The sequence below is a fragment of the Aulonocara stuartgranti genome (genome assembly GCF_965226115.1).
Source record: "Aulonocara stuartgranti genome assembly, chromosome: 17".
NCBI lineage: Eukaryota > Metazoa > Chordata > Actinopteri > Cichliformes > Cichlidae > Aulonocara > Aulonocara stuartgranti.
The window spans coordinates 36,408,524-36,429,911 of NC_138953.1; the positions used below are offsets into that span (position 1 = coordinate 36,408,524).

The 21,388-nt window shown below is 44.0% G+C and overlaps 4 protein-coding genes across 6 annotated transcripts in view; 1 reads left to right on the forward strand and 3 right to left on the reverse strand.

Annotated features, from left to right (window-relative positions):
• The window catches only part of tbc1d22a (TBC1 domain family, member 22a), a 163,629-nt gene extending 156,307 nt beyond the window's left edge, over nt 1-7,322 (reverse strand). For all 3 annotated transcript variants that reach the window (XR_014272295.1, XM_082510800.1, XM_082510801.1), the window contains exons 1-2: nt 7,087-7,322; nt 6,568-6,624 (exon numbers count right to left, since the gene is read on the reverse strand). Coding sequence is in view for 2 of the 3 variants with exons in the window: in XM_082510800.1 (XP_082366926.1) it covers nt 6,568-6,624; nt 7,087-7,148 (119 nt within the window). In the remaining variant the exon portion in view is untranslated. The remainder of the gene's footprint in view (nt 1-6,567; nt 6,625-7,086) is intronic.
• Nucleotides 1-21,388, reverse strand: part of gramd4a (GRAM domain containing 4a) — a 471,921-nt gene that overhangs the window by 298,244 nt on the left and 152,289 nt on the right. The gene's annotated exons all lie outside the window — the stretch shown is intronic.
• The window catches only part of cerk (ceramide kinase), a 55,717-nt gene continuing 43,214 nt past the window's right edge, over nt 8,886-21,388 (forward strand). Inside the window, exon 1 of the mRNA XM_082510802.1 lies at nt 8,886-9,136. Within this exon, the coding sequence (XP_082366928.1) occupies nt 8,998-9,136 (139 nt within the window). The 5' untranslated portion in view covers nt 8,886-8,997. The remainder of the gene's footprint in view (nt 9,137-21,388) is intronic.
• On the reverse strand, nt 11,126-20,755 carry LOC309693057 (uncharacterized protein; the record flags this gene model as incomplete). The annotated part of the gene is made up of 4 exons (XM_082512036.1): nt 11,126-11,214; nt 18,107-18,551; nt 19,752-20,314; nt 20,356-20,755. The coding sequence occupies 4 exons, from the start codon at nt 20,753-20,755 to the stop codon at nt 11,126-11,128; spliced, it is 1,497 nt and encodes a 498-aa protein (XP_082368162.1).

Below are 21,388 nucleotides of genomic sequence, written 5' to 3' on the forward strand. Positions count from 1 at the left end.
TTGTCGTTCACATATTGTAAAATATTTCAATTTTACACAAAAACACTCAGCTTAGCTTTATTTTAGTAAAGCTAATCCCGGTACCAATCAAAAGGACAGCTTTTAGGTAAAATCAATAAGCAAATCAATATGAGTCATTCTTCAATTATTAATGACTGCTACCTTTTTATTTTATAAACCAAATAAACAGTTCTTCTTACAGGGACAACATTTTGGACGCCTTTCCAAGTCAGTAGGATACTTTTAATTGCAAAAGTGCCGCTTTGACAGACACAACAGCTTAAAAGAGTGCTGCAGACAGCTGTGTGTCTGTCCATTCATTATGTAATTTTCACTTCAAGTTTGATCCATGTTTAGGCTGTGATGTACGCACAGCATGGTTTTACCGCTTTCTACTTTCTGTTTCCTGAGGTAGGTCGTGGTGTATTTCGAAGCATGTTTTGGATCAGTTTCACTTCCTTGACTGACTTCTTCATAATTCTATCCACAATCTGCAGCGATTTAGCGGAATCCCTTCGTCTCTTTCTATCCGTGTAACGCCTGCCTGTGCAACAGCATGCACACAGGCCCGAAGCGGAATAATTCCACCCCCATGCTGAACACTTTGCAAGGTGTTCTTTTCATATAACGCTGCTCTGTTTTTTCCCCCTCCAAACATATCTTTGGCTTATTTTACAGGTTTAAGGATTACTTCAGATCACCCTTGCGTGCAGACCCAGTTCACGAATCAACCCAGTGTGCGAATTACCACATGTACAAAAGCACACACGTGCACAGAGACACATTAACTGAAGTACATCATTAGCTTAAAAGTTTCATTGAGTTACTTAAAATTTCTTTGAGTTACTTTATTGAGGCTGCAAGGATACAGTTTAATTTAGCTCCGTTTTCATCTGTAACACAATTTTTTGCTATTTGCCTACAAAATCCTAACTGCACGCTGCTTGACATGGATCATGCGGCGTGTCTGTCAAATGCTGATTGGCTGACGAGTGAGCTGGAACAGGGAAGTGAGCGGCAGCGGTGTTTACCAGGAATGGGAAAAGCATCAAAATAACATGAAGGACTGACAGCAGCACAAGCAAGAAGTGTACAACAGACCGGTTGTACCACATTTTTGACACTGCCCTCATCTGACAACAGACACTCTCTGCAGTCTGAAGATGCACACGGTCTGCCAAAGCACTACCACCCCCGAACTGTAATTTCCCTATTACAAAGACGGTTATTACCATAAGAAAGAACCAGGAGACGTGTACACGTTGGCCAACTTCCATCCTAACTCAAAAGAAAGGGAAAGTTTGAAAACACGCAAATTAATTTCAACCCTCTGTGGAAATCTACACGAGTAAACATTAATCAGAAGAAAGAAAAGGGTTATTACTGAAGAGGAGACTGTGTTCCCCTCTATTTGAGTGCGTGTATGAGAGAAATCCAGAGAGAAAAAGAACTCTACACTATGTCCTGCTCAGAAGTGAGTTTACTAAAGTAAATGTGAGTGTAAGTGACAAACCTCAAGTGAAATTATAAAATGAATGGACAGACACATTGCTGACTGCAAAACTCTTAAGCTGTTAAGTTTGTCAGAGGAGAGCTTTTAACTGTATTCTCATCAGTTCTGAAGTCATTACCTATGGTCTGGCATACTACACCAAACCAATTAAGTAAAAGATAAACCAGTAAATGACTGAAGTAGATGTGTTTTGCTTTGTTAGTATTCTATTAAAAAGAGAGAAAGGATCTAGCCATTTCCTGTTGTCAACAAAGTTTTCTTTTTCTTAAAACAAACAAACAAAAACAGTGAGCTCACGATAAAAAGAAAAATGGTTTTTTTTGCAAATTGACAGAAAATTATTGTTTTTGAAATAAAAATAGTCTGGGTTTTTGTGATTTTACTCATTTATTTCTTACAGTTGCAAGCCCACAGCCCATAGAGCAGTGCTGACAGGCGTTATTTGTTACACTAGCACTTCTTTGAATGCTACTCTGAAAGAAAGGGGCACAAGTTGTAAGTGTTTTTCAATAGTTTACAGGACACTAGTATTAACGGTCCAGTTCAGGCCACTTAAAATTAAGCTGTGCTATACTGTATGTATGCCATGAAAGCTATGATTTTAAACAATATTATTGGTATCTGCCTAGACTTTCATAAATGCTGCACCTCTACTAATGTTAGAGACACTGCTAATGCCACTATATGGTATGCTATACTATTCTACAACACACTGGACATCTGTGTAGACAAACTTCAAGGCCCCACTTTTATTTTTTGATAATGTGAAACTTTCTTTTGTCCACACGGAACGATGTTTCTCAAATTACTTTAAAGCAATTTTTGATATTAATCCAAAACCAAAAAAAATAAGAAGTCAATATTTCCAACACCAATACTGAGACTTTCAGCTTAGAGACAGCCTATGGAAGGGAGAGCAATGTGTTATGATTTACAAGATGAATCATCAATATGAACATTTTTTAATGAACACTAAATATTTATTTATTTTCCACAATAATTAGCTAACAACAAAACAGACCTTTCAGCTTTTCATGTATTTTGAAGTTGGATTTTGCTTTAGACCTGGAATTTGATTGTGTTTTCCTTTAAAGGACTTTGGGTCAAATTCTGTTTAAAGATATATTTTTATAGTGCTCTTTAGTGCTGGGCGATATGGAAAAAATATTTATCACGATATGAATTATTTTATATCACGATAACGATATATATCATGATATACCACCTGACCTGTGGTCATCTAGAAAGTACGCAGTCTGTAAACAGCGAGTGCCGAGGGTGCAGTCTTTGTTTTGAGTTACCGTAAAGTATGTCGCAAATCCGGGTGCACGTACAGCAGCACCAGCTCGCAAACCACGAGACAGAGTTTCGTTGCGAAAAATATCATTTTTTTATACTTTATTTTCTCTTGCATAAAGTTAAGAGCATGTATAGTGAGAAGACAACACTAATATATTTGCCACAGGCTATTTAACCCTTTAAGACCTACCATAGACCCAAGTCCGCCAGAGCTTATCTTTATGTTTTTACATGCTGTAGTCCCATTTGTGGGAGCATTTCAAGTTTCCATATATCAATACAACCGTTATAGCCCAAATTTTAATAATATGTATGCATTAAGTCCATAATAACTACATAAATTGCAAAAAAATTGTAGTGCAATTAACTACAAAAACAATTGAAAATCGTTTTTGTTTAGTTTTTTACATATATCTCTAGTTAGAAAAAATTAAGAGGTGTATCCCTCAAAACTGTAAATACAAAATACTTTCCAACCACGAGAAATTTATTTTGAGTGTCTTCATAGTTTTATTTTTGAGATACACTAATTTTTTTATATACTACAGGAAAAATGAAAATAAATATTATAATGCATCAAAATAAACTATTTCCAACAGTGTAATTTGAGTTCTAACCATCCCAGAAACTATACAGAAAAGCATAAAGTCTAACATGACTTTTAAAAACACCAACAAAGGCTAATAAGGCCCTTTCGCAAAAATGACGTCACTTCCAGTTTCGGGCAGGTAATGGCGGACATGCAATAGTTCGCGTTGACGTATATGCCAACGTAGGAAGTGCTATGAACATCAGCAAAGCGTGTTTCTGGAATATTATGTTTTTGCTTTTTTCTTCTTATACAATTTTTGCAAAGCTATATGTGGAAGGAAACCGTGACCTAGGACAAGCTAATGGCATAAGATGTAAGTACAACTCCTCCGGTTTCACATGCAAAAAAAATTTATTGCACTACCTTACGTGGTTCCAGTTCTACAGGGATTTAAAAATAGTTAGGTAAAACGGAGTGTGCCTGCTCCGACCGGTTGTAAAGGGTTAATTATATATTTTATGTAATAATATCTAAAATTTGGGTTAGAAACGATAGAAGACAAATGGCAAGATAGACACTTTTCTATCCTCCACACGATATATATCGTCATATCGCCCAGCACTAGTGCTTTTTGAGATATATTTTCCCTCATTTCCAATAAAAATAATCTTTTTCAAAACAGTTTAGTGGGATACATACTGAACCTTGAGGACAGAAACAAGGTATCTCACCAGTATTGATCCAATACCAATACCAGCTTTGATACCAATACTACTTATATTAGAATCAACCGTTTCATCACTATTGATTATACTCTATTGCAGACATGGACACGGAGAGCTGCTATGCTCCAACCACACATGAGCATGTATAGTTGGAGCACTGTAATGACAACTCTCCGCAGACAATCACAATTAACAGACAGGCACGCAGACGTGCACACAGACCCTTGTGCCCACCATCTAATGATGAAATTTACATCACTTGGAGCCTTAGTGGACATGCAGACACAGAAAGTATAATCAAGGCTTAGAATTGCTCAACTTTCTTCAACTTGTTTACCCAGTCACAAAATGACTGGACTTTCTTGTAGAGTCACTGCCTCTGTGGTCATTCCAGTTCTGCAGTTTCAAAGTGCAAAACAGAAGATTACCAGAATCATAACTGAAAGACTTGACAAATGACATTACACACATTGAAGTAACTGTAAGTAATAATAGGCTCAACCCAGCCCATGATGTCACAGATGGTATGTTCATTCGTCAGTTGTGTAATGGAAAAACATATACGTCCACATTTGTCACTGGGATGTGGCTAAAAATACAGCAGCCATTCAGCCACACCTGAGCGTTTTGTGCCGTGACAAACTGAGGTAGAAGAAATCTATCTCAGCACCAATACATTGGATAAAACAGGCCTACCTTTAAATAAGCTGAAATTAGCCGCCTTTTTAAGTGTACATAAATTATTTTCCCCACAAAAAACATTGCTGCTCACAGGATTGCGTTTTCACAAGGTCCGGTAAACTGAAGGTGCAATAATGAACATTTCAAATTGGTCAAATTGCTCAAGTAGCCTACTTATAGCATTTGAGCCATTTATCAGTTATCTCACAAAAACTGATAAAAAAAACAAACAAAACAATCTGCTTATGACATAAAGCAGAAAGTGCTGGTTACTAGGGCTGTGCGATATGACCAAAATCATATAACGATATAAATCACAAAAATGTAACATTTTCTTTAAATTCTGTGAATCTCGGGCAGCTCGACTTGCGAGAAGTGTTTCCAGCTGCGCGTCATGTAGCTGGAGTCGAGTGTTTTAACAGATGCATGAAACTATACAGTTTTAGACATAAGTTGTAACGGCCGCCGTTTTCTTTTTGAGTATTTATACACGGCGTGCTGCGGGGAAAAGCCTGTTCTAACGTTTGAGTCTAAGGTTTATTTTTTAGCACCTGGCGGCTCTTTTTTTGCTTCTCATCCGTAAATAATCTGCTCTTTCACGTGGTTCAGTTTATTTTGAAAAGTCTCAACAGGATCTTGAGCTTTATGGTGAAAGGTTTATGTGGAACATAAACAAGCGGACACGCGATGGTGTTACCATCGTTGTTGCTAACCACAACGCATAAAAACAGGCGCTTGTCCGTCTGTAGTGTGGTTATATAAAATATAAGAGAAAGAGAAGTTTAAGAAATTAATATAGCCACTACAGTGACCATCAAAACGATGAAAGAATATTGCTGTAAACAGTTCATTTTGCGACACCACGAAACAAACGATAGCGTAAAATGAAACGATTGACGTTTTTATATCGGCATCCGATATATATCGTTATATCGAACAGCCCTACTGGTTACTGTGGGAGAAGGCAATGATGGTCGGTGGTGTTTGCAGGGAGGCATTAACCAAAACAAAGAAGTAAACTAGAGAAATAAGTTAATCCCCACAGTAATTTTGTGTTATCACACAAACAGAGCCACACCTCCATGTAATCCTTCAGGAAGGCGCCAGACAACCAGATTTGATGTGAATGTAACCTAACAGCAGGGTTCACCCCGTCTGCCGTGTGTATCGTCCACCAAACAGACACACTGACTGACAGCTGGAGTATAGACAGGGTGAACAGAGCAGAGACAGCAGAGGCAGAATCTTTTTTCTTTTGTTATGTCAAATTAATTTTGTGCTGGCAAAATGTTTAAAAGTAGTGTGAAAAAGAGCTGAAAGACATTTAGGTATTTTTTCATGATTTCATGAAGTAACCCCCCCCCAAAAGTGGTAAGCATCAATAAAACATCGGTTTCAGCATCTGATACAGATGGAACAACTGAGACAGATCATTGATTTTAAACCTTCAGCAGAAGGCAAATGATTTCTGCTAGTGACAACAACAGAACTCAAGCAAAAACAAACAAACAAAAAAAACAAGTATACAGTTACGTCCCATTCAAAGAGAATGACCTAATCTAAATGGATAATAACTTTTTTTCCAAAACCAACCATTATTAACACAAAACAATAATAATTTCCCATGGTAGGGACAGTTTTTTTTCTCCACTCAACAGTACATCACTTTTTTTAATCTGAAGCAAAGTACCGGGTCGACATCAATTGGGCCTTGAAGTCTAGTTTATCACATGACACAAAAACTGACATTGGGCCAGAGAACTTCACCAAGATCACATGGTATTTATTTTTACAACAAGGAAGTCGGTTTAACTTACTTTGCATGAAGGAGCGGGTCGAAGGGTGGATGCTGTGCACCGTACACATGCTGAATGCTGAGGAAGTGGAAAAGATAGAATGGAAATGAATGAACTATTCGATCACTGGCTGGCAAGCTAGCATGTTAGCTTTAAGCTATTTAAAACAATACCAGTTTAAACTGCAGGAGTGAGACTCCGTGTGACCCGAAGTGCAATAATTTGCCGTGAGACCTTGACTACTCGTGTTGTGAAATAGTTACTGTGTCATTAGTTACAACTCTGCGACGGAGTACTGATGAACTATTAGCCACTGTTAGCAGCCTAGCTCTTAGCCTAGCTAACAGTTGCAAGGGGTAAAATGCGTCTACGAGATGTTTTTACCACAGACGTTGGCCAGTGACAAGAATGGGAACTTTGTCCAACAGCAAAGCCCCAACAATCAAAGTGAAAGTTGGCGTTTGAAGAGCAGCAGCGCAGCGTCAGCTGAGTGAAGCTAGCTACGCTAAGCTAACAAGCAGGAGGGAACACGTCACTCACCTGCCAGGAACCTTCGCTGCATTCCTTTTCCAGAACTGTTTTTTGTTTCCGTCGCTCGACATCTTCCCGCAGCGGTCCACTCAGTCCTAAACTAAAACAACCCGACGCTGTCGTTATCTCAAAAATGTTAAATGTCTGTTTATTTACACCAGCTCCCCTCCTCCAAAACTCAGAAAGCTGCCATGTTGATACTGCCTAATCGGCAAGTAAACGCGACTGTGATTGGCTGGGGTGACACTTCCTCACTGTAACCCAATCACAAGTGAGATCTGGTTGTCGGTAGGAGCATTTTTTTAATAGGACGCTGACGTCATGCTCCACGGCCTTTGCTGTGTTGACAGAAACTCCGACTGTGAATCAAAGAGACCCTCCAGCATCAGGACCAGAGGGAAGGCATACAATATCACCAACGAAAATACATGGACAGGATCATAGGAGGGTTTTTTGGATATTTAGAAATGTTCATATAATATGTATACATTGTTTTTCAGGCAGAATCTTTAAATAGATCGGTTCTCATACAATTTTTGTAATATAAATCTGTAGTTTGTGTGATGCCATATATTGAATGTTGGTTCTCACTATGTATAAAATAAAGTCAGGTTTATTTTAGGCTTTTCAAACTTATTTTATGAACTTGGTGAACTGACAGGTGATTCTATTAATACAGGTTTTATGTGCTTGGGAATTTGGAAATTAAACTTGAATGATGCTTTTTTTGAGGCTATAATAAACAATAAACTGTCCTGGAAACCACATATCAACTAAATGTTTAATAAACTGGCTGTATAAAGTAATAGTTAATATTACAGTATTACAGCAAATGGATTATCATTGTGGAGTAACTATATGAATATGAGGATGACTTGACTCGGTAAACAACACGTTTGGCCTTTCTGTTCTGCTAAGTTCTAGCTCCGCTCATCAGAAAAATAACCCACTATTATTGTTACGTGTACATATCTACAGCTAGTGCGGTGCCAATGAAGGCAACCTGCATAAAGTTTAGTTTGTATTTGCTGTTTCTATCTATCTATCTATCTATCTATCTATCTATCTATCTATCTATCTATCTATCTATCTAGTGGTGAGACTTGCTTCTAGAGTGTGTTTTGTTAAAAGGCAAATGCTTTAAGTCAGAGTCAGTGTGCTCATATGTACAGAACAGGGAAAAACAAATGTTCTTTTGTTTTTTATTTTCACAATTCTGAGTAAAAAGTCAGAATTCTAACATTAATCAATTTTTCTCCGAAATTTGACTTTTTTTCTCAGAATTCAGACCTGTTTTTTATTTTTCCAGTGGCCCTAATCTTCCGTACACACGCTTACCCTTGTAGATACTTTGTTTTGAAATTGGTAGCCTTAAAGGTAAGAGGGCTCACTCTGCCCTAATTTTCCCTTTATGTTATTTACATTGTGAGTCATAATCAGTGGTGGATCGTTAAAATTTTACATGGGGGCAAAGGAGGGGCATAAGGTCTAGGCAGGGTGGCACATACCTCTTTAGAGAAGAATGTGAAAATCCCCTACATATAAATGGAGTCAACAAAGTTTTCCCAAAAAGGCTCTAAATTTATTTTTTTCATATTATGGTCACATTTCTATTTCTATTATCTTCCTTTTATTCTCTATGTTACTTGTTAAGCACCTTGGTATACCCTTGGTTTTAAGTCTGCTTTATAAATAACGTTTATTATTATTATTAGACCAGGTTGATTTTTATTACTGAGTGAGTCATCTTTCTCATACACGATCTTCATCCTAAGTTCCCCCCCCCTCCCTTTCCCTGACGGCTCAGGCCGACCGGCGTAACCACTGCAAACAGCGCAGACACTTGGCACGCGCGGGCGATAATAAAGTTGCAATGAGGAGCATCCAGCGGCGTAACGAGTGACACCTAGGATCGGTAATATGGAGAAACAAGTCACGTTACTGTCATCGCAGCTCTTTCAGAAGCACAGGCAGGTAGAAGTAGTTCTCGGTCGCAGTGTTTTGGCGTGGAAACCGGTTGAGAAAAGTAGAAAACCATGCTCGGGGACTTGTGACTCAGGTAAGTGTGACATAAGTGTAGGTTTCATGGGGGAAACTGACGAAATAGACACCGGCTAAACACATCAGTATTCATTTAACATGGCAAAGTGGAAACGTGAATGTGAATGGTATTTTAGAGCGCAGCATATTTGCCTATATGTTCATCCACTATTTGCCTTCAGGACATGAAACCATTGTTATATATGCAAAAAGAAAAAAACTGCAGCAGCTGTTTGGGCTCCTGATCAGAGTAGGCACATGTTGAGAAAGCCTCAATCAGGATATGAAGCTGTGGTAGTTCAGCTCCGTTCACTGACAGGTGCAGGTCACACAGGTGTGGGGGGTTTATTGTTCTTGTTGGGTTTTTTAAGTCGCAGGTCGTTAGCAGCCGGTGTTTCTAATGTGCAGCCTGCAGGGTTCACTGTTATGGGTTCACTGTTATTTGACATGCCCCCCTCCAGGAAGCACTTCATTCATTAATTCAGTCATGAAATGGTCCGGTGAGTTCTTTGAAAACGTTCACAGTGTCAGCTCGTTTAGAAAACACATTAAGCTTGGTCAGTATAACCTGGCGAGTTTGAGCAGGCAAGAGGAAAAGAAGAAGTCAGAGCCGGGATTGAGTTCTACCCTCACTATATCCACTTTACTGTAACTCCAGGCTGTCCAAACCAGAAGTCTGCTGCTTGTTTACAAGTTTAACCCAAGCATTGTTCTATTAAGTACTGCAGTTGTAAGCAGATCTACATACCCACATACTGCTGTTTCAGCTGTATGCATGCCATAAAAAGATGGCCTTCTACCCACACCAAGCTTGCGTGAATACCTTGAAGAAGTCTACAGATTGGCATTTTAAACTCAAAGACCAAATTTATTTTTATGTACAAGCTGTTGGGGATTTTAATAAGGAGCTTTATGGGAATCGACTTGCTGTCTTGGAGTCCAAGTGGCCACTAGTAGAACTGCAGGTTTTATCACTTTCAGGATGTGTTGCTGCTTGCAATACACACATGATATGAATAGTTCAGTAAATGAGAAAACCAAAAATCTTCGTTTTCAAAACTATGAACTGGTTTCACCATTTTTAAAAAACAAAAAAACAACAACAACATTTGCTGCGTAGTTGACAATTTCACACACTTCCTGACAAATAGTTGTAGTTGCAGTGATGTTTTTTGCAACCTAGACGCGTCTGTTTCTTTTCTAGCTTACGACTGTCCGTCCATAGTTCCTTGCTTTTGCCTGGATGGCTTTCTCATTTCTCTTTCTCCCAGTTTTGATTACCTAACATATTTATCTTTTATGGTTTTACACCCAGCTGGTGTACTGTGGTCGAGATTAATTTACTGGATTAATGGCATGTGCATTCACTTCTCGTTGCTGTGGTTATCAAGCAGGGCTCCCAATTTTATTTTATTTTTTCCGCCCTTTCCCATCGTCGCATCAGACAACTTCCACTTAATCCGGACCCTCAGATAACCTCCAGAGGCTAATGTTTGTTCATCGAGATGAGCTCCCTGGTCTGCAATTACTGTACCACGATCGAGTAGAGTGATTACAGCTGGCTCCGCACACTTTAAATTTAAACCTGCCCATTGACCTTCCTCAAAGTGGTATCAAGCGCCCTATAATAACCTGCCATAAAGACTTCCATTTATTGAGTCTATGCTCAGTGTAACTACATCAAAATCCCTCTCCCACCCCCTAGTGATCTCTGTGACAAGAGCAGGTCGGCTTTATTGTGGAGTTGGGAAGCAAGCAAGGACACTTTGCCAGTGGGTTCAACATATAACACTTCTGTGGAGTGCGATTATCACAAGTACAGCCAGTACAGTGTGGTTAATCAGTGACTTTAATGAAGAAAAGGATGGTGGCTGGAATTTTCCCTCACGTAAACAAGTGCTCAGTTTCTGTGCTATCGCCAGTGACCTAACTGTCATAAACATTCCACACTTTTCCCTATCGCACTTGTGGTTGTCTTTCACAGTAGGGATATTCCAGATGAACTCAGTCAGGTCACAGTAGCAGCATTTTTCTTCATCACCGTCAATTTAGCTTTTGTAACTCCTAACTGGAACCAAGCTAGGCATTTCTGGGAATCTGTTGCGCGACAGAGACGGAAAAAAACATCATAGTCAAAAATGATTCAGCATGACTCAAGTTTGACAGATCCTCCCCAGCTTGTATATTCCATCTCCGCCCATAGAAGATTTTCCAGAAGATGAAGTTGACACCCGAAACCATAAATTGTGTTAACGTGATAATAATGATGTTACCACTTGACCTTATATGTGAATTTGTTTAAAACAGAGCTTCCAGATGTAAACTGCACACAGATACAGACGCAGACAAACAAAAGCCAGTCACTGAGATGGCCTCTGAGCCTTGGAGTAAATGCTCTGTCCACATAATGGTTGAGTCACTGCTCTGATGCAATTCAGATCAGAGTAAAGTCGTGAATAAATCATGGCATATGCTTTAGAGAGTGCTTCCCCTTCCCTCCAAATTACTATGCTTAGCAAGCAATACTTCCTCAGGCCCTCTAAGCCTGAATGTCTCTCCCTGCCAGAGGGGGAGGTTTAGATTTTTGCTTTCCCATATGTCAGCGCTGCATAGACACCCGGCGTGCAGGGCTTCACTTTTATCAATATTGAAAGTATCGAAAATCGGCCTAAAACAAAGTTAAGAGACAAAGCAAACCTAGGCTGATTTTTGTCCATTAGTCAGACAGGACTACAACTCTGTCGCAAAGGGTTGTGAAAAGACAGAAATAGTGATATAGTGCCTTGTCACGCAATCAGCAGAGCCCTGCACTTTTCTAGACATTGCGCAACAAAGGTGCACATTAGGACGTAAGCCTGACATATTCAGATCAGACAGTAAACTGTGTTTAACCTGCCAGTACAAAGTCCACGTAATGCAGGGATGCACAGAGGTGAGAAAAGCTCAGGTAATAGTCTGTCTTCCATAGTCACTGGTGTCTCCGACCTGCTCCTGATCTACGTAGGCAGCTTCCTCAGCTCAGCTAACCAAATTATTATTTTTTTATCAGAGTAGTGAGGTGGAGGAGTGGATGTTGTGCGCTACTTGGGAGAAACATCTTAACATTGTGCAGAATGTGGATGAAAATGGCTTATGACAAGGGAACCATGTTATCATTGAGATAATGTTTACCATTGTCACAATCTGTTGGTTCAGAACATTGACGAGCAAAGTCGGTGTGTGTATATCTGTTGGTATTTGGTCAAAAGTTGAAATTTTGTACTTTAGCTATTATAGTCCATCCTGTGGGTGACATAAATGGCAATCCAAAAGTCTCTGGATTTATAAATTAAGGCTTTCAAAGCCCAACCATGCTTTTTACCCTATCCAGGGAACATCCTGGATAGATCACTAACCTGCGGCAGGGCTAACACAGAGGCCATTCACAGGAACATTCACGGTTTTTAGAATTTACAAATGAACTTAACCCTGCTAATTCCACGTCTTTGGACTGTGGGAGGAAGCCGGAGTATCCGGGGAAAACCACTGCAGATATGAGGAGAACGTGAAAAACCTACACAGAAAAGACCCCAGGCTGGACTCAATTTCAATTTTACAATAATACATATAGAGAAAAACTCAACAATCATATGACCCCCTATGAGCAAGCACGTTGGTGACAGTGGGAAGGAAAAACTCCCTTTTAACAGGAAGAAACCTACAGCAGAACCAGGTTCAGGGAGGGGCGGGGCCATCTGCTGCAACCGGTTGGGGTGAAAGAAGGAAGACGAGATAAAAGACATGCTGTGACTAATAACAAATATGATTCAATGCAGAGAGGTGAATGAGAAAGGTGACTGAAGAAGAAATACTCGATGCATCATGGGAATCCCCCAGCAGCCTACACCTATTGCTGCATAAGTAAGGGAAGATTCAGGGTCACCTGGTCCAGCCCTAACTCTATGCTTTAGCAAAAAGGAAAGTTTTAAGCCACATCTTAAAAGTAGAGATAGTGTCTGTTTCCCGAATCCAAACTGGAAGCTGGTACCAATCCATCTAATAAATAATTGTGGATGGATTTACACCTGTTGGTTACACTAGATGACAAGGTGGGGCGGAGACCTTTAGGTATCAATCTTTTTGTAATATGAATGTCTGCACCACATGCCGTGACCATCCATTAGTACAGTGGGGCAAAAAAATATTTAGTCAGCCACCGATTGTGCAAGTTCCCCCACTTAAAATGATGACAGAGGTCAGTAATTTGCACCAGAGGTACACTTCAACTGTGAGAGACAGAATGTGGAAAAAAAATCCATGAATTCACATGGTAGGATTTGTAAAGAATTTATTCGTAAATCAGGGTGGAAAATAAGTATTTGGTCACCTCAAACAAGGAAAATCTCTGGCTCTCACAGACCTGTAACGTCTTCTGTAAGAAGCTTTTCTGTCCCCCACTCGTTACCTGTATGAATGGCACCTGTTTGAACTCATCATCTGTATAAAAGACACCTGTCTACAGCCTCAAACAGTCAGACTCCAAACTCCGCCATGGCCAAGACCAAAGAGCTTTCGAAGGACACCAGGAAAAGTATTGTAGACCTGCACCAGACTGGGAAGAGTGAATCTACAATAGGCAAGCAGCTTGGTGTGAAAAAAATCAACTGTGGGAGCAATCATCAGAAAATGGAAGACATACAAGACCACTGATAATCTCCCTCGATCTGGGGCTCCATGCAAGATCTCATCCTGTGGGGTCAAAATGATCATGAGAACGGTGAGCAAAGATCCCAGAACCACACGGGGGGACCTGGTGAATGACCTGCAGAGAGCTGGGACCAAAGTAACAAAGGTCACCATCAGTAACACACTACAATGGCAGGGAATCAAATCCCGCAGTGCCAGACGTGTTCCGCTGCTGAAGCCAGTGCATGTCCAGGCCCGTCTGAAGTTTGCCAGAGAGCACATGGATGATACAGCAGAGGATTGGGAGAATGTCATGTGGTCAGATGAAACCAAAGTAGAACTTTTTGGTATAAACTCAACTCGTCGTGTTTGGAGGAAGAAGAATACTGAGTTGCATCCCAAGAACACCATACCTACTGTGACGCATGGGGGTGGAAACATCATGCTATGGGGCTGTTTTTCTGCCAAGGGGACAGGACGACTGATCCGTGTTAAGGACAGAATGAATGGGGCCATGTATCGTGAGATTTTGAGCCAAAACCTCCTTCCATCAGTGAGAACTTTGAAGATGAAACGAGGCTGGGTCTTCCAACATGACAATGATCCAAAACACACCGCCTGGGCAACAAAGGAGTGGCTCCGTAAGAAGCATTTGAAAGTCCTGGAGTGGCCTAGCCAGTCTCCAGACCTCAACCCCATAGAAAATCTGTGGCGGGAGTTGAAAGTCCGTGTTGCTCGGCGACAGCCCCAAAACATCACTGCTCTCGAGAAGATCTGCATGGAGGAATGGGCCAAAATACCAGCTACTGTGTGTGCAAACCTGGTAAAGACCTATAGTAAACGTTTGACCTCTGTTATTGCCAACAAAGGTTATGTTACAAAGTATTGAGTTGTATTTTTGTTATTGACCAAATACTTATTTTCCACCCTGATTTACGAATAAATTCTTTACAAATCCTACCATGTGGATTCATGGATTTTTTTTTTTCACATTCTGTCTCTCACAGTTGAAGTGTACCTCTGGTGCAAATTACTGACCTCTGTCATCATTTTAAGTGGGGGAACTTGCACAATCGGTGGCTGACTAAATACTTTTTTGCCCCACTGTATATCATTCCACCTGGCCAAAGTGGGGGGTGCGACCTGATCAGCAGTGCCGTACGCATGTCTCCAAAAGCAGCAACCGGAGCTGCAGTGAACATAAATATTGAAATCATAGACTGTGACTTTTTAGCATAGTAGAGAACTAGCAGCATCACTGGCACCACTCTTCTCCTGTTACATCTTCCACCTTGGTTGTCCTTTCCTCTCCATCTGTTTACCTAAGCGTTGGCTTAACAAACCCATTGTGCCTGGGAGAAATCCACGTCTTGTTTGACAGCTCACTGCCATGTGTACCCAGGCAGATCTGCGCTTTGTAATCTAAAGCTGGTGCTCAATGCACAGCCCTGTCTGTATGCTGAGAGACGGCTGCAGAGGGAGGGAGGGGGAGAGATACAGAGAAATAAACACTGCCAGAAAGCGACAGCTGGAGATTGGGTAAACTGCGCAGGTTTACACTGCATCACTGACAGCAGCAATGCAGGATCTGTCATTACGGTGATTGCTCTGTTCACCTGAGCTTTGGGTCAACAGGAGGAAAAGCTAATCACGCAGTAAAGCTGCATGATGATGTGGCACTGATAGCACCAAGCTATTTGAAAGCTTTGTAATATCAGCAACAGTTTTGGTAACTTTCACACACTCAGCTAAATCTTGTCTCATCTTTTGCAAACACATGTGACTAGGAAGGCTCGGGATCGAAGCAGAAAACGGAATAACATAGAAACAATACAAACAGGAGGGAACACCTAAGCATTTCCTTAAGCTTGCACTGGCTTGTCCTCTAACACACTGTCAGTGCCACACCACACTATAAATAAAGGGATTACATAGTGAACCAATGTGTAAAGGGAGGGGTGCCGAGAACAGCAGCAGAATATGAATATGATGACAGCTCATTGTTGTCAGAGGACTGAAAGGAGGCAAGGGCACGCGCCGTATTCTCGGAGATATCATAAACACAAGCGAAGTCTCCCGTGGACGTGCACGAACGCATAGGGTTCGCCGACTCAAGATCAAAATTCAGAGGAGCCGTGTCTAAATCTGTCGTGTATTTCACAACTCGAATTGAGGGGGGCTGAGGAGAAAATGTCCGGGGTGGCGTCACTTCAACGCCCGAGTGAAAAACAGCTGGGGTGTGACAAGGATTTCAGACGTTGCGTTGACTGTGTAGGAGACCGGTGTGTTTAGCGGAATCCAGTCGAGCAGGATGCCATCTTGCTTTAGGGAAGCAGGATGAGCTGGATGGATCACGAGCCTCACACATGCACCTGTAGAGACGCAGCTCCTTGCTGATTGAACTGGTTTTTATCAGTTCAATCTGAATTAAAGGTGCTGCCGCTAAAGTAGCTGCAAGTCTCGGGAGAAAAAGGATTATGTTGCGCCACAGGAATGCCTATTAAAGCCCAGCAGCAGTGCTTCACACTAACATTTAATACACCTCACTGTATCGCATGTGTGTCAGGCATATTACCAGAAGTGTCTGGCCTGCTGGATGGCTTTGCAAATTGTGGAAGTGACAGATTAGGACTGTTTTGTGCATTTCACTGTATTTCACACTTTTTGTTGTTACACACTGATCAAATCTTAAGAGCTGTTGTCCAAACTTTAGCAGGGGTTTGAATTGTCACATTTGCAGCCATGTTACTAAGAGACCACACCAAATTAAGGCAGCACGACCTTATGCTGACCTTCTTTGATCAGGGATTATATATGGCAATATCATCAAGGACCACTCTCACCCCAGCAACCAACTGTTTGAACTATTACCGTCAGGCCGACGGTACAGGTCACATAAAACCAGGACAAACAGATTCAGGGATAGCTTCTTTCCCAGAGCTATCACCGTAGTAAATAAGCACAAAAACAATTGAACCTATTCCATACCGTCACTGTCATTATATTAATGCTGCTATCCTGTATATATTGTACATACTATTGTTTGAGTACTTACGATTGTTTTTTTTTTGTACTTTTTATATTTTACATTTATATTTATTATTGAAACTTGCACCAAGGGAATGGCACTCCAATTTCGTTGTACTCTGTACAATGACAATAAAGGCTATTCTGTCATGGTTTGCTGTGTGGCAGGCAGGAGAAGGACCCAAGATGCAGACTCACAGACACGGGGATAAACTCAAAAAACACAGCTTTATTGCTGGCCACGAGAAGTAATACAAAATAACCTAAAACTGGGAAAACTAAAGCATGAGCTGTACAAGGAACCAAACCACGGGGAGAATTACACACAACATGAGGGAGAACGCGACGCCGAACAGAGGGAGACTCAGACAGAAATACACAGAGGGTAAACGAGGAAAGTGGGCACACACGGGGAACACAGGTGACACTGATAATCATAACGAGACAGGGCGGGGTGAACTGAACATGACATGTACAGGCACAGAGGTTCAGACAGGAGGAGAGAGAGCACGGGGAAAACACAGACATAACGGGCTGGGGAAACATGAAACAACCACAAAGGGAGACGAGGGCTCATAAATACATAGAGGGCACACAGGGGGGAGAGAGAGCACGGGGAGAACTTAGACATAATGGGCAGGGGAAACATGGAATAAAACATAAGGAGAGACGAGGGCTCACAGATACACAGAGGGGCACACAGGGGGTAAAAGCCATGAAGGGAAAACACTTAGGGAACAACACAACAGGGCAACTCAGAAAACATGGCCTAAATAAGGAACGAAATACAAAAATACAAGGAACTAAGAATACTGGGCCCACATGGCCCAGGACCATGACATCACCCCCCCCCCTAAAGGGCTGGCTCCCGACAGCCCAAACCCGAAAAACAAAACAAAAACAGAAAACAACCCACCCAGGGCGGGAGGCGGGGGACCAGGACGGAGGGACCAGAACGGGAAACAAAACAACAGAAAACACAGGAGCACATGACCATAGTCCAAATAAAGTTCAGGGGGCCGACCCAGAGCCCACAGGCACAAGAGTTCACGGGTCACACGGTCGGGGGGCCGACCAGGCGGGTGGCACAGGTGACAGAGCTGGTCCGGAGGCCGGCCGTGCGGAAGGCAGCGGCGGCGGCGAAGGAGACGACGGAGCAGTTCAGGGGGCCGGCCGCGCCGAAGGCAGCGGCGGCGGCGAAGGAGACGACGGAGCAGTTCAGGGGGCCGACCGCGCGGAAGGCAGCGGCGGCTCTCCAGTCTCAGGCGTGCTGGCCGTGGCCTGGTGGGCACAGGACCAGACGAGGCAGGACCAGACGGTGGCGATGCGGGGGCCGGACCAGGCGTCGCTGCAGAGGCTGGGGCCGGACCCGGCGAGGATAACGACGCGGATGAAGCTGGACCAGGCGAAGCACAGGCTGAGGCTGGGCCAGACGAGGACGAAGACTCTGAGGCTGGAGCTGCAGCAGACGAGGACGAAGACTCTGAGGCTGGAGCTGCAGCAGACGAAGACTCGGAGGCTGGAGCTGCAGCAGACGAAGACTCGGAGGCTGGAGCTGGACCAGGAGGAGCAGAAGCAGAAGGTGGCTGGGTGGGCTCCTCGGGCCCTCCAGCTGACGTGACGCGAAGCGGTGGCGTCGCCGCAGGGTGCCAGATAGGCACACCTGGGAGTCCAACAGCAGACGCAGGACAAACAGTTATGAAGGCCCCTGGCTGGACTAGGAGCTGAGGAAACACAGGCTGCTGAGGCACAAACCCAGAGAGAGAGAGAGCAGGTAAAAAACAGTCCATAGGGCTTAACAGCTTAACACAAGAAACCATGAAGTGGACAGTGGTAGGGACCACCAGTTCTGAGCCAGCAATCATTAGGTTCCCAGAGTCTACATCAGTCCGAAGGGGCTCAGAGGTTACTAGCCCAGTCTGTGTAGTCCTAGGAGAGGTCAACATAAGCTGGTTGGACTCAACCGGTGGTAGTGTGCGGCTCAGAGGAGCTGGTTCGACCATACTGAAAACAAGGACCGCCACTCGATCCACAAAAACAAAGCTTAGATCACCAGGAGCTGACTCCTGGAAAAACAGTAAATACACAGATATGGACCTAACCATTGGCACCGTGGTAGCATGACTGTGGTGTGTTGGATGGACGTGTTTGTTGGAACCCGTACCCGCAGTGATCTGTGGCTGCAGAGTGTTAACCCTATTGAGTGGAGAGACAGATACAGGTGAAACGGTACGTGAACCATTAACTGAAGCAGGTGACGCTTCAGGCTGAGAGAGGGTGGTTATGACATTGTTCGGGGCCAAAACCCTATCTAGTGACGAGTTCATAGAGGCAGGAGAAAATGGTGTCACATAAATCCTGACCCCAGCTTCCATCTCCTGAGTGGTGGTTATGGTGCTGGAGCAAAACAGTTCAGAACCACCTGGTTTGTTATCTATGGGGAGACAGGAGACGTGTTGCGACATTACAGTGTCCTGGTCACCATGATCTGCTGTTATGTGTGCATCTTGGTAACATGCTAGGGGTTCATGACCAGTGTTCACAGTCTCTGGTTCGTGAAAAGCAAGTGTAGCTGGGCACACCGGAGCACTAGCTATGCTTTCGTTGCCTTCATTCAGTGACTGATGGAGGAGCAGGGCCGGCTCAGGAGGGAAGAGAGAAACCACAGGCAACTCAGATTTAGTTGGAACTGCAGACACGGAAAGAGACACCAAAGGAAACACCTCCCTACTGCTATTAAAACCAAAGGCGGTGGGAAACCTTGTCAGTCTGTGAATCGAGTCTGTGGTCCCTGCCGGGTTGAGTGAAGCGGGAGCGGAACTGTCTCTGGCCTGCGGCTCGGTGAACGGCTCATTGCTAGCCACCTCACCGGCTAAGTCCGTAGCCTCCTCACATGCCTTCTGCTCAGAGGTAACTTGGAGCGACTGGACAGTTTCACTCACCTCCGAGCGTCGGGCGATGCGGTGGCGACGCGAACGCCGTTTTCTTTTGGCCGTGGGCCCCGTAGACGTGGGAGATGGAGGCTCCTGAGGCGTCGCAGCGGCTGAGGAGGCGGTAGTTAGCGGAGTGGCAGGCGGAAGTCCCAGGCAACTCCGGGGGCCCCCAAGGGCTAGCCGTGTCCCGCGGAAAACCTCATCGTAGGGGGGAGCGAGCCATGGCTCCTCTCGTAGCTCTTCCTCCGGTTGCGCGCATACGGCGCGCTGCCGCTCCTCGAGGTCGGAATCCGCGCCCCCCACAGCCACCTCGTGTTGCTCAGTGGAGGGCAGAACGGGCCGTGGCGGTGCGCGACAGCGGCGGGAACGCCGTTTCCTCTTAGGGGCGGCCGTGGGCTCAGCCTGGCCTTCCGTGGCGACCGGCTCCTCGCCCTCAGACCACATCCGTGCCAGGCAGGAAGCAGGAGACGAGTAGCCCGATCGCGGCGGCGAGGGGGGGTGGTCGGTCTGTGGTGGGACAGCTGACGAGAGCTCCTCCTCGGTGATAAGCCAGGGCTTCCAACAGAGCTCGTCTCCCGATACGCCCGTAACACCTGCTGCCGCTCCTCTTCACCGAAGTCGCTGGCCTCTGGCATCTCCGTGCGCCACGTAGTGTAGACAGGCGGTGGCGGAGATGTAGAAGCCGATGAGAAGCGAACAGGCGGCGTAACGGTGGTGAGCCCCATGGTCCCGATCCTGACCGTTTCTGGTTCTTTCTGGGACAGCTGCCCCGGACGGATGCCCACGGCGGACACAAGAAAGTCCCGGATGTGGGGGCGCAGCGCGCCGAATAGCCACAGGAGCCCGGACACCATCCGCTGAAGACGGACGGCTACGGTCTCCCGGTATTCGCCTCGAGGTAGCGTCGCCCATTCCTCACAGTGGTATTCCACCGTGTAGACCAAGTCGTCCTGGAGGTCCGCGGAGGGGTTGTGAGCTGCTGGGTCCAGTTCGGGGTCGCGTTCTTCTGTCATGGTTTGCTGTGTGGCAGGCAGGAGAAGGACCCAAGATGCAGACTCACAGACACGGGGATAAACTCAAAAAACACAGCTTTATTGCTGGCCACGAGAAGTAATACAAAATAACCTAAAACTGGGAAAACTAAAGCATGAGCTGTACAAGGAACCGAACCACGGGGAGAATTACACACAACATGAGGGAGACTCAGACAGAAATACACAGAGGGTAAACGAGGAAAGTGGGCACACACGGGGAACACAGGTGACACTGATAATCATAACGAGACAGGGCGGGGTGAACTGAACATGACATGTACAGGCACAGAGGTTCAGACAGGAGGAGAGAGAGCACGGGGAAAACACAGACATAACGGGCTGGGGAAACATGAAACAACCACAAAGGGAGACGAGGGCTCATAAATACATAGAGGGCACACAGGGGGGAGAGAGAGCACGGGGAGAACTTAGACATAATGGGCAGGGGAAACATGGAATAAAACATAAGGAGAGACGAGGGCTCACAGATACACAGAGGGGCACACAGGGGGTAAAAGCCATGAAGGGAAAACACTTAGGGAACAACACAACAGGGCAACTCAGAAAACATGGCCTAAATAAGGAACGAAATACAAAAATACAAGGAACTAA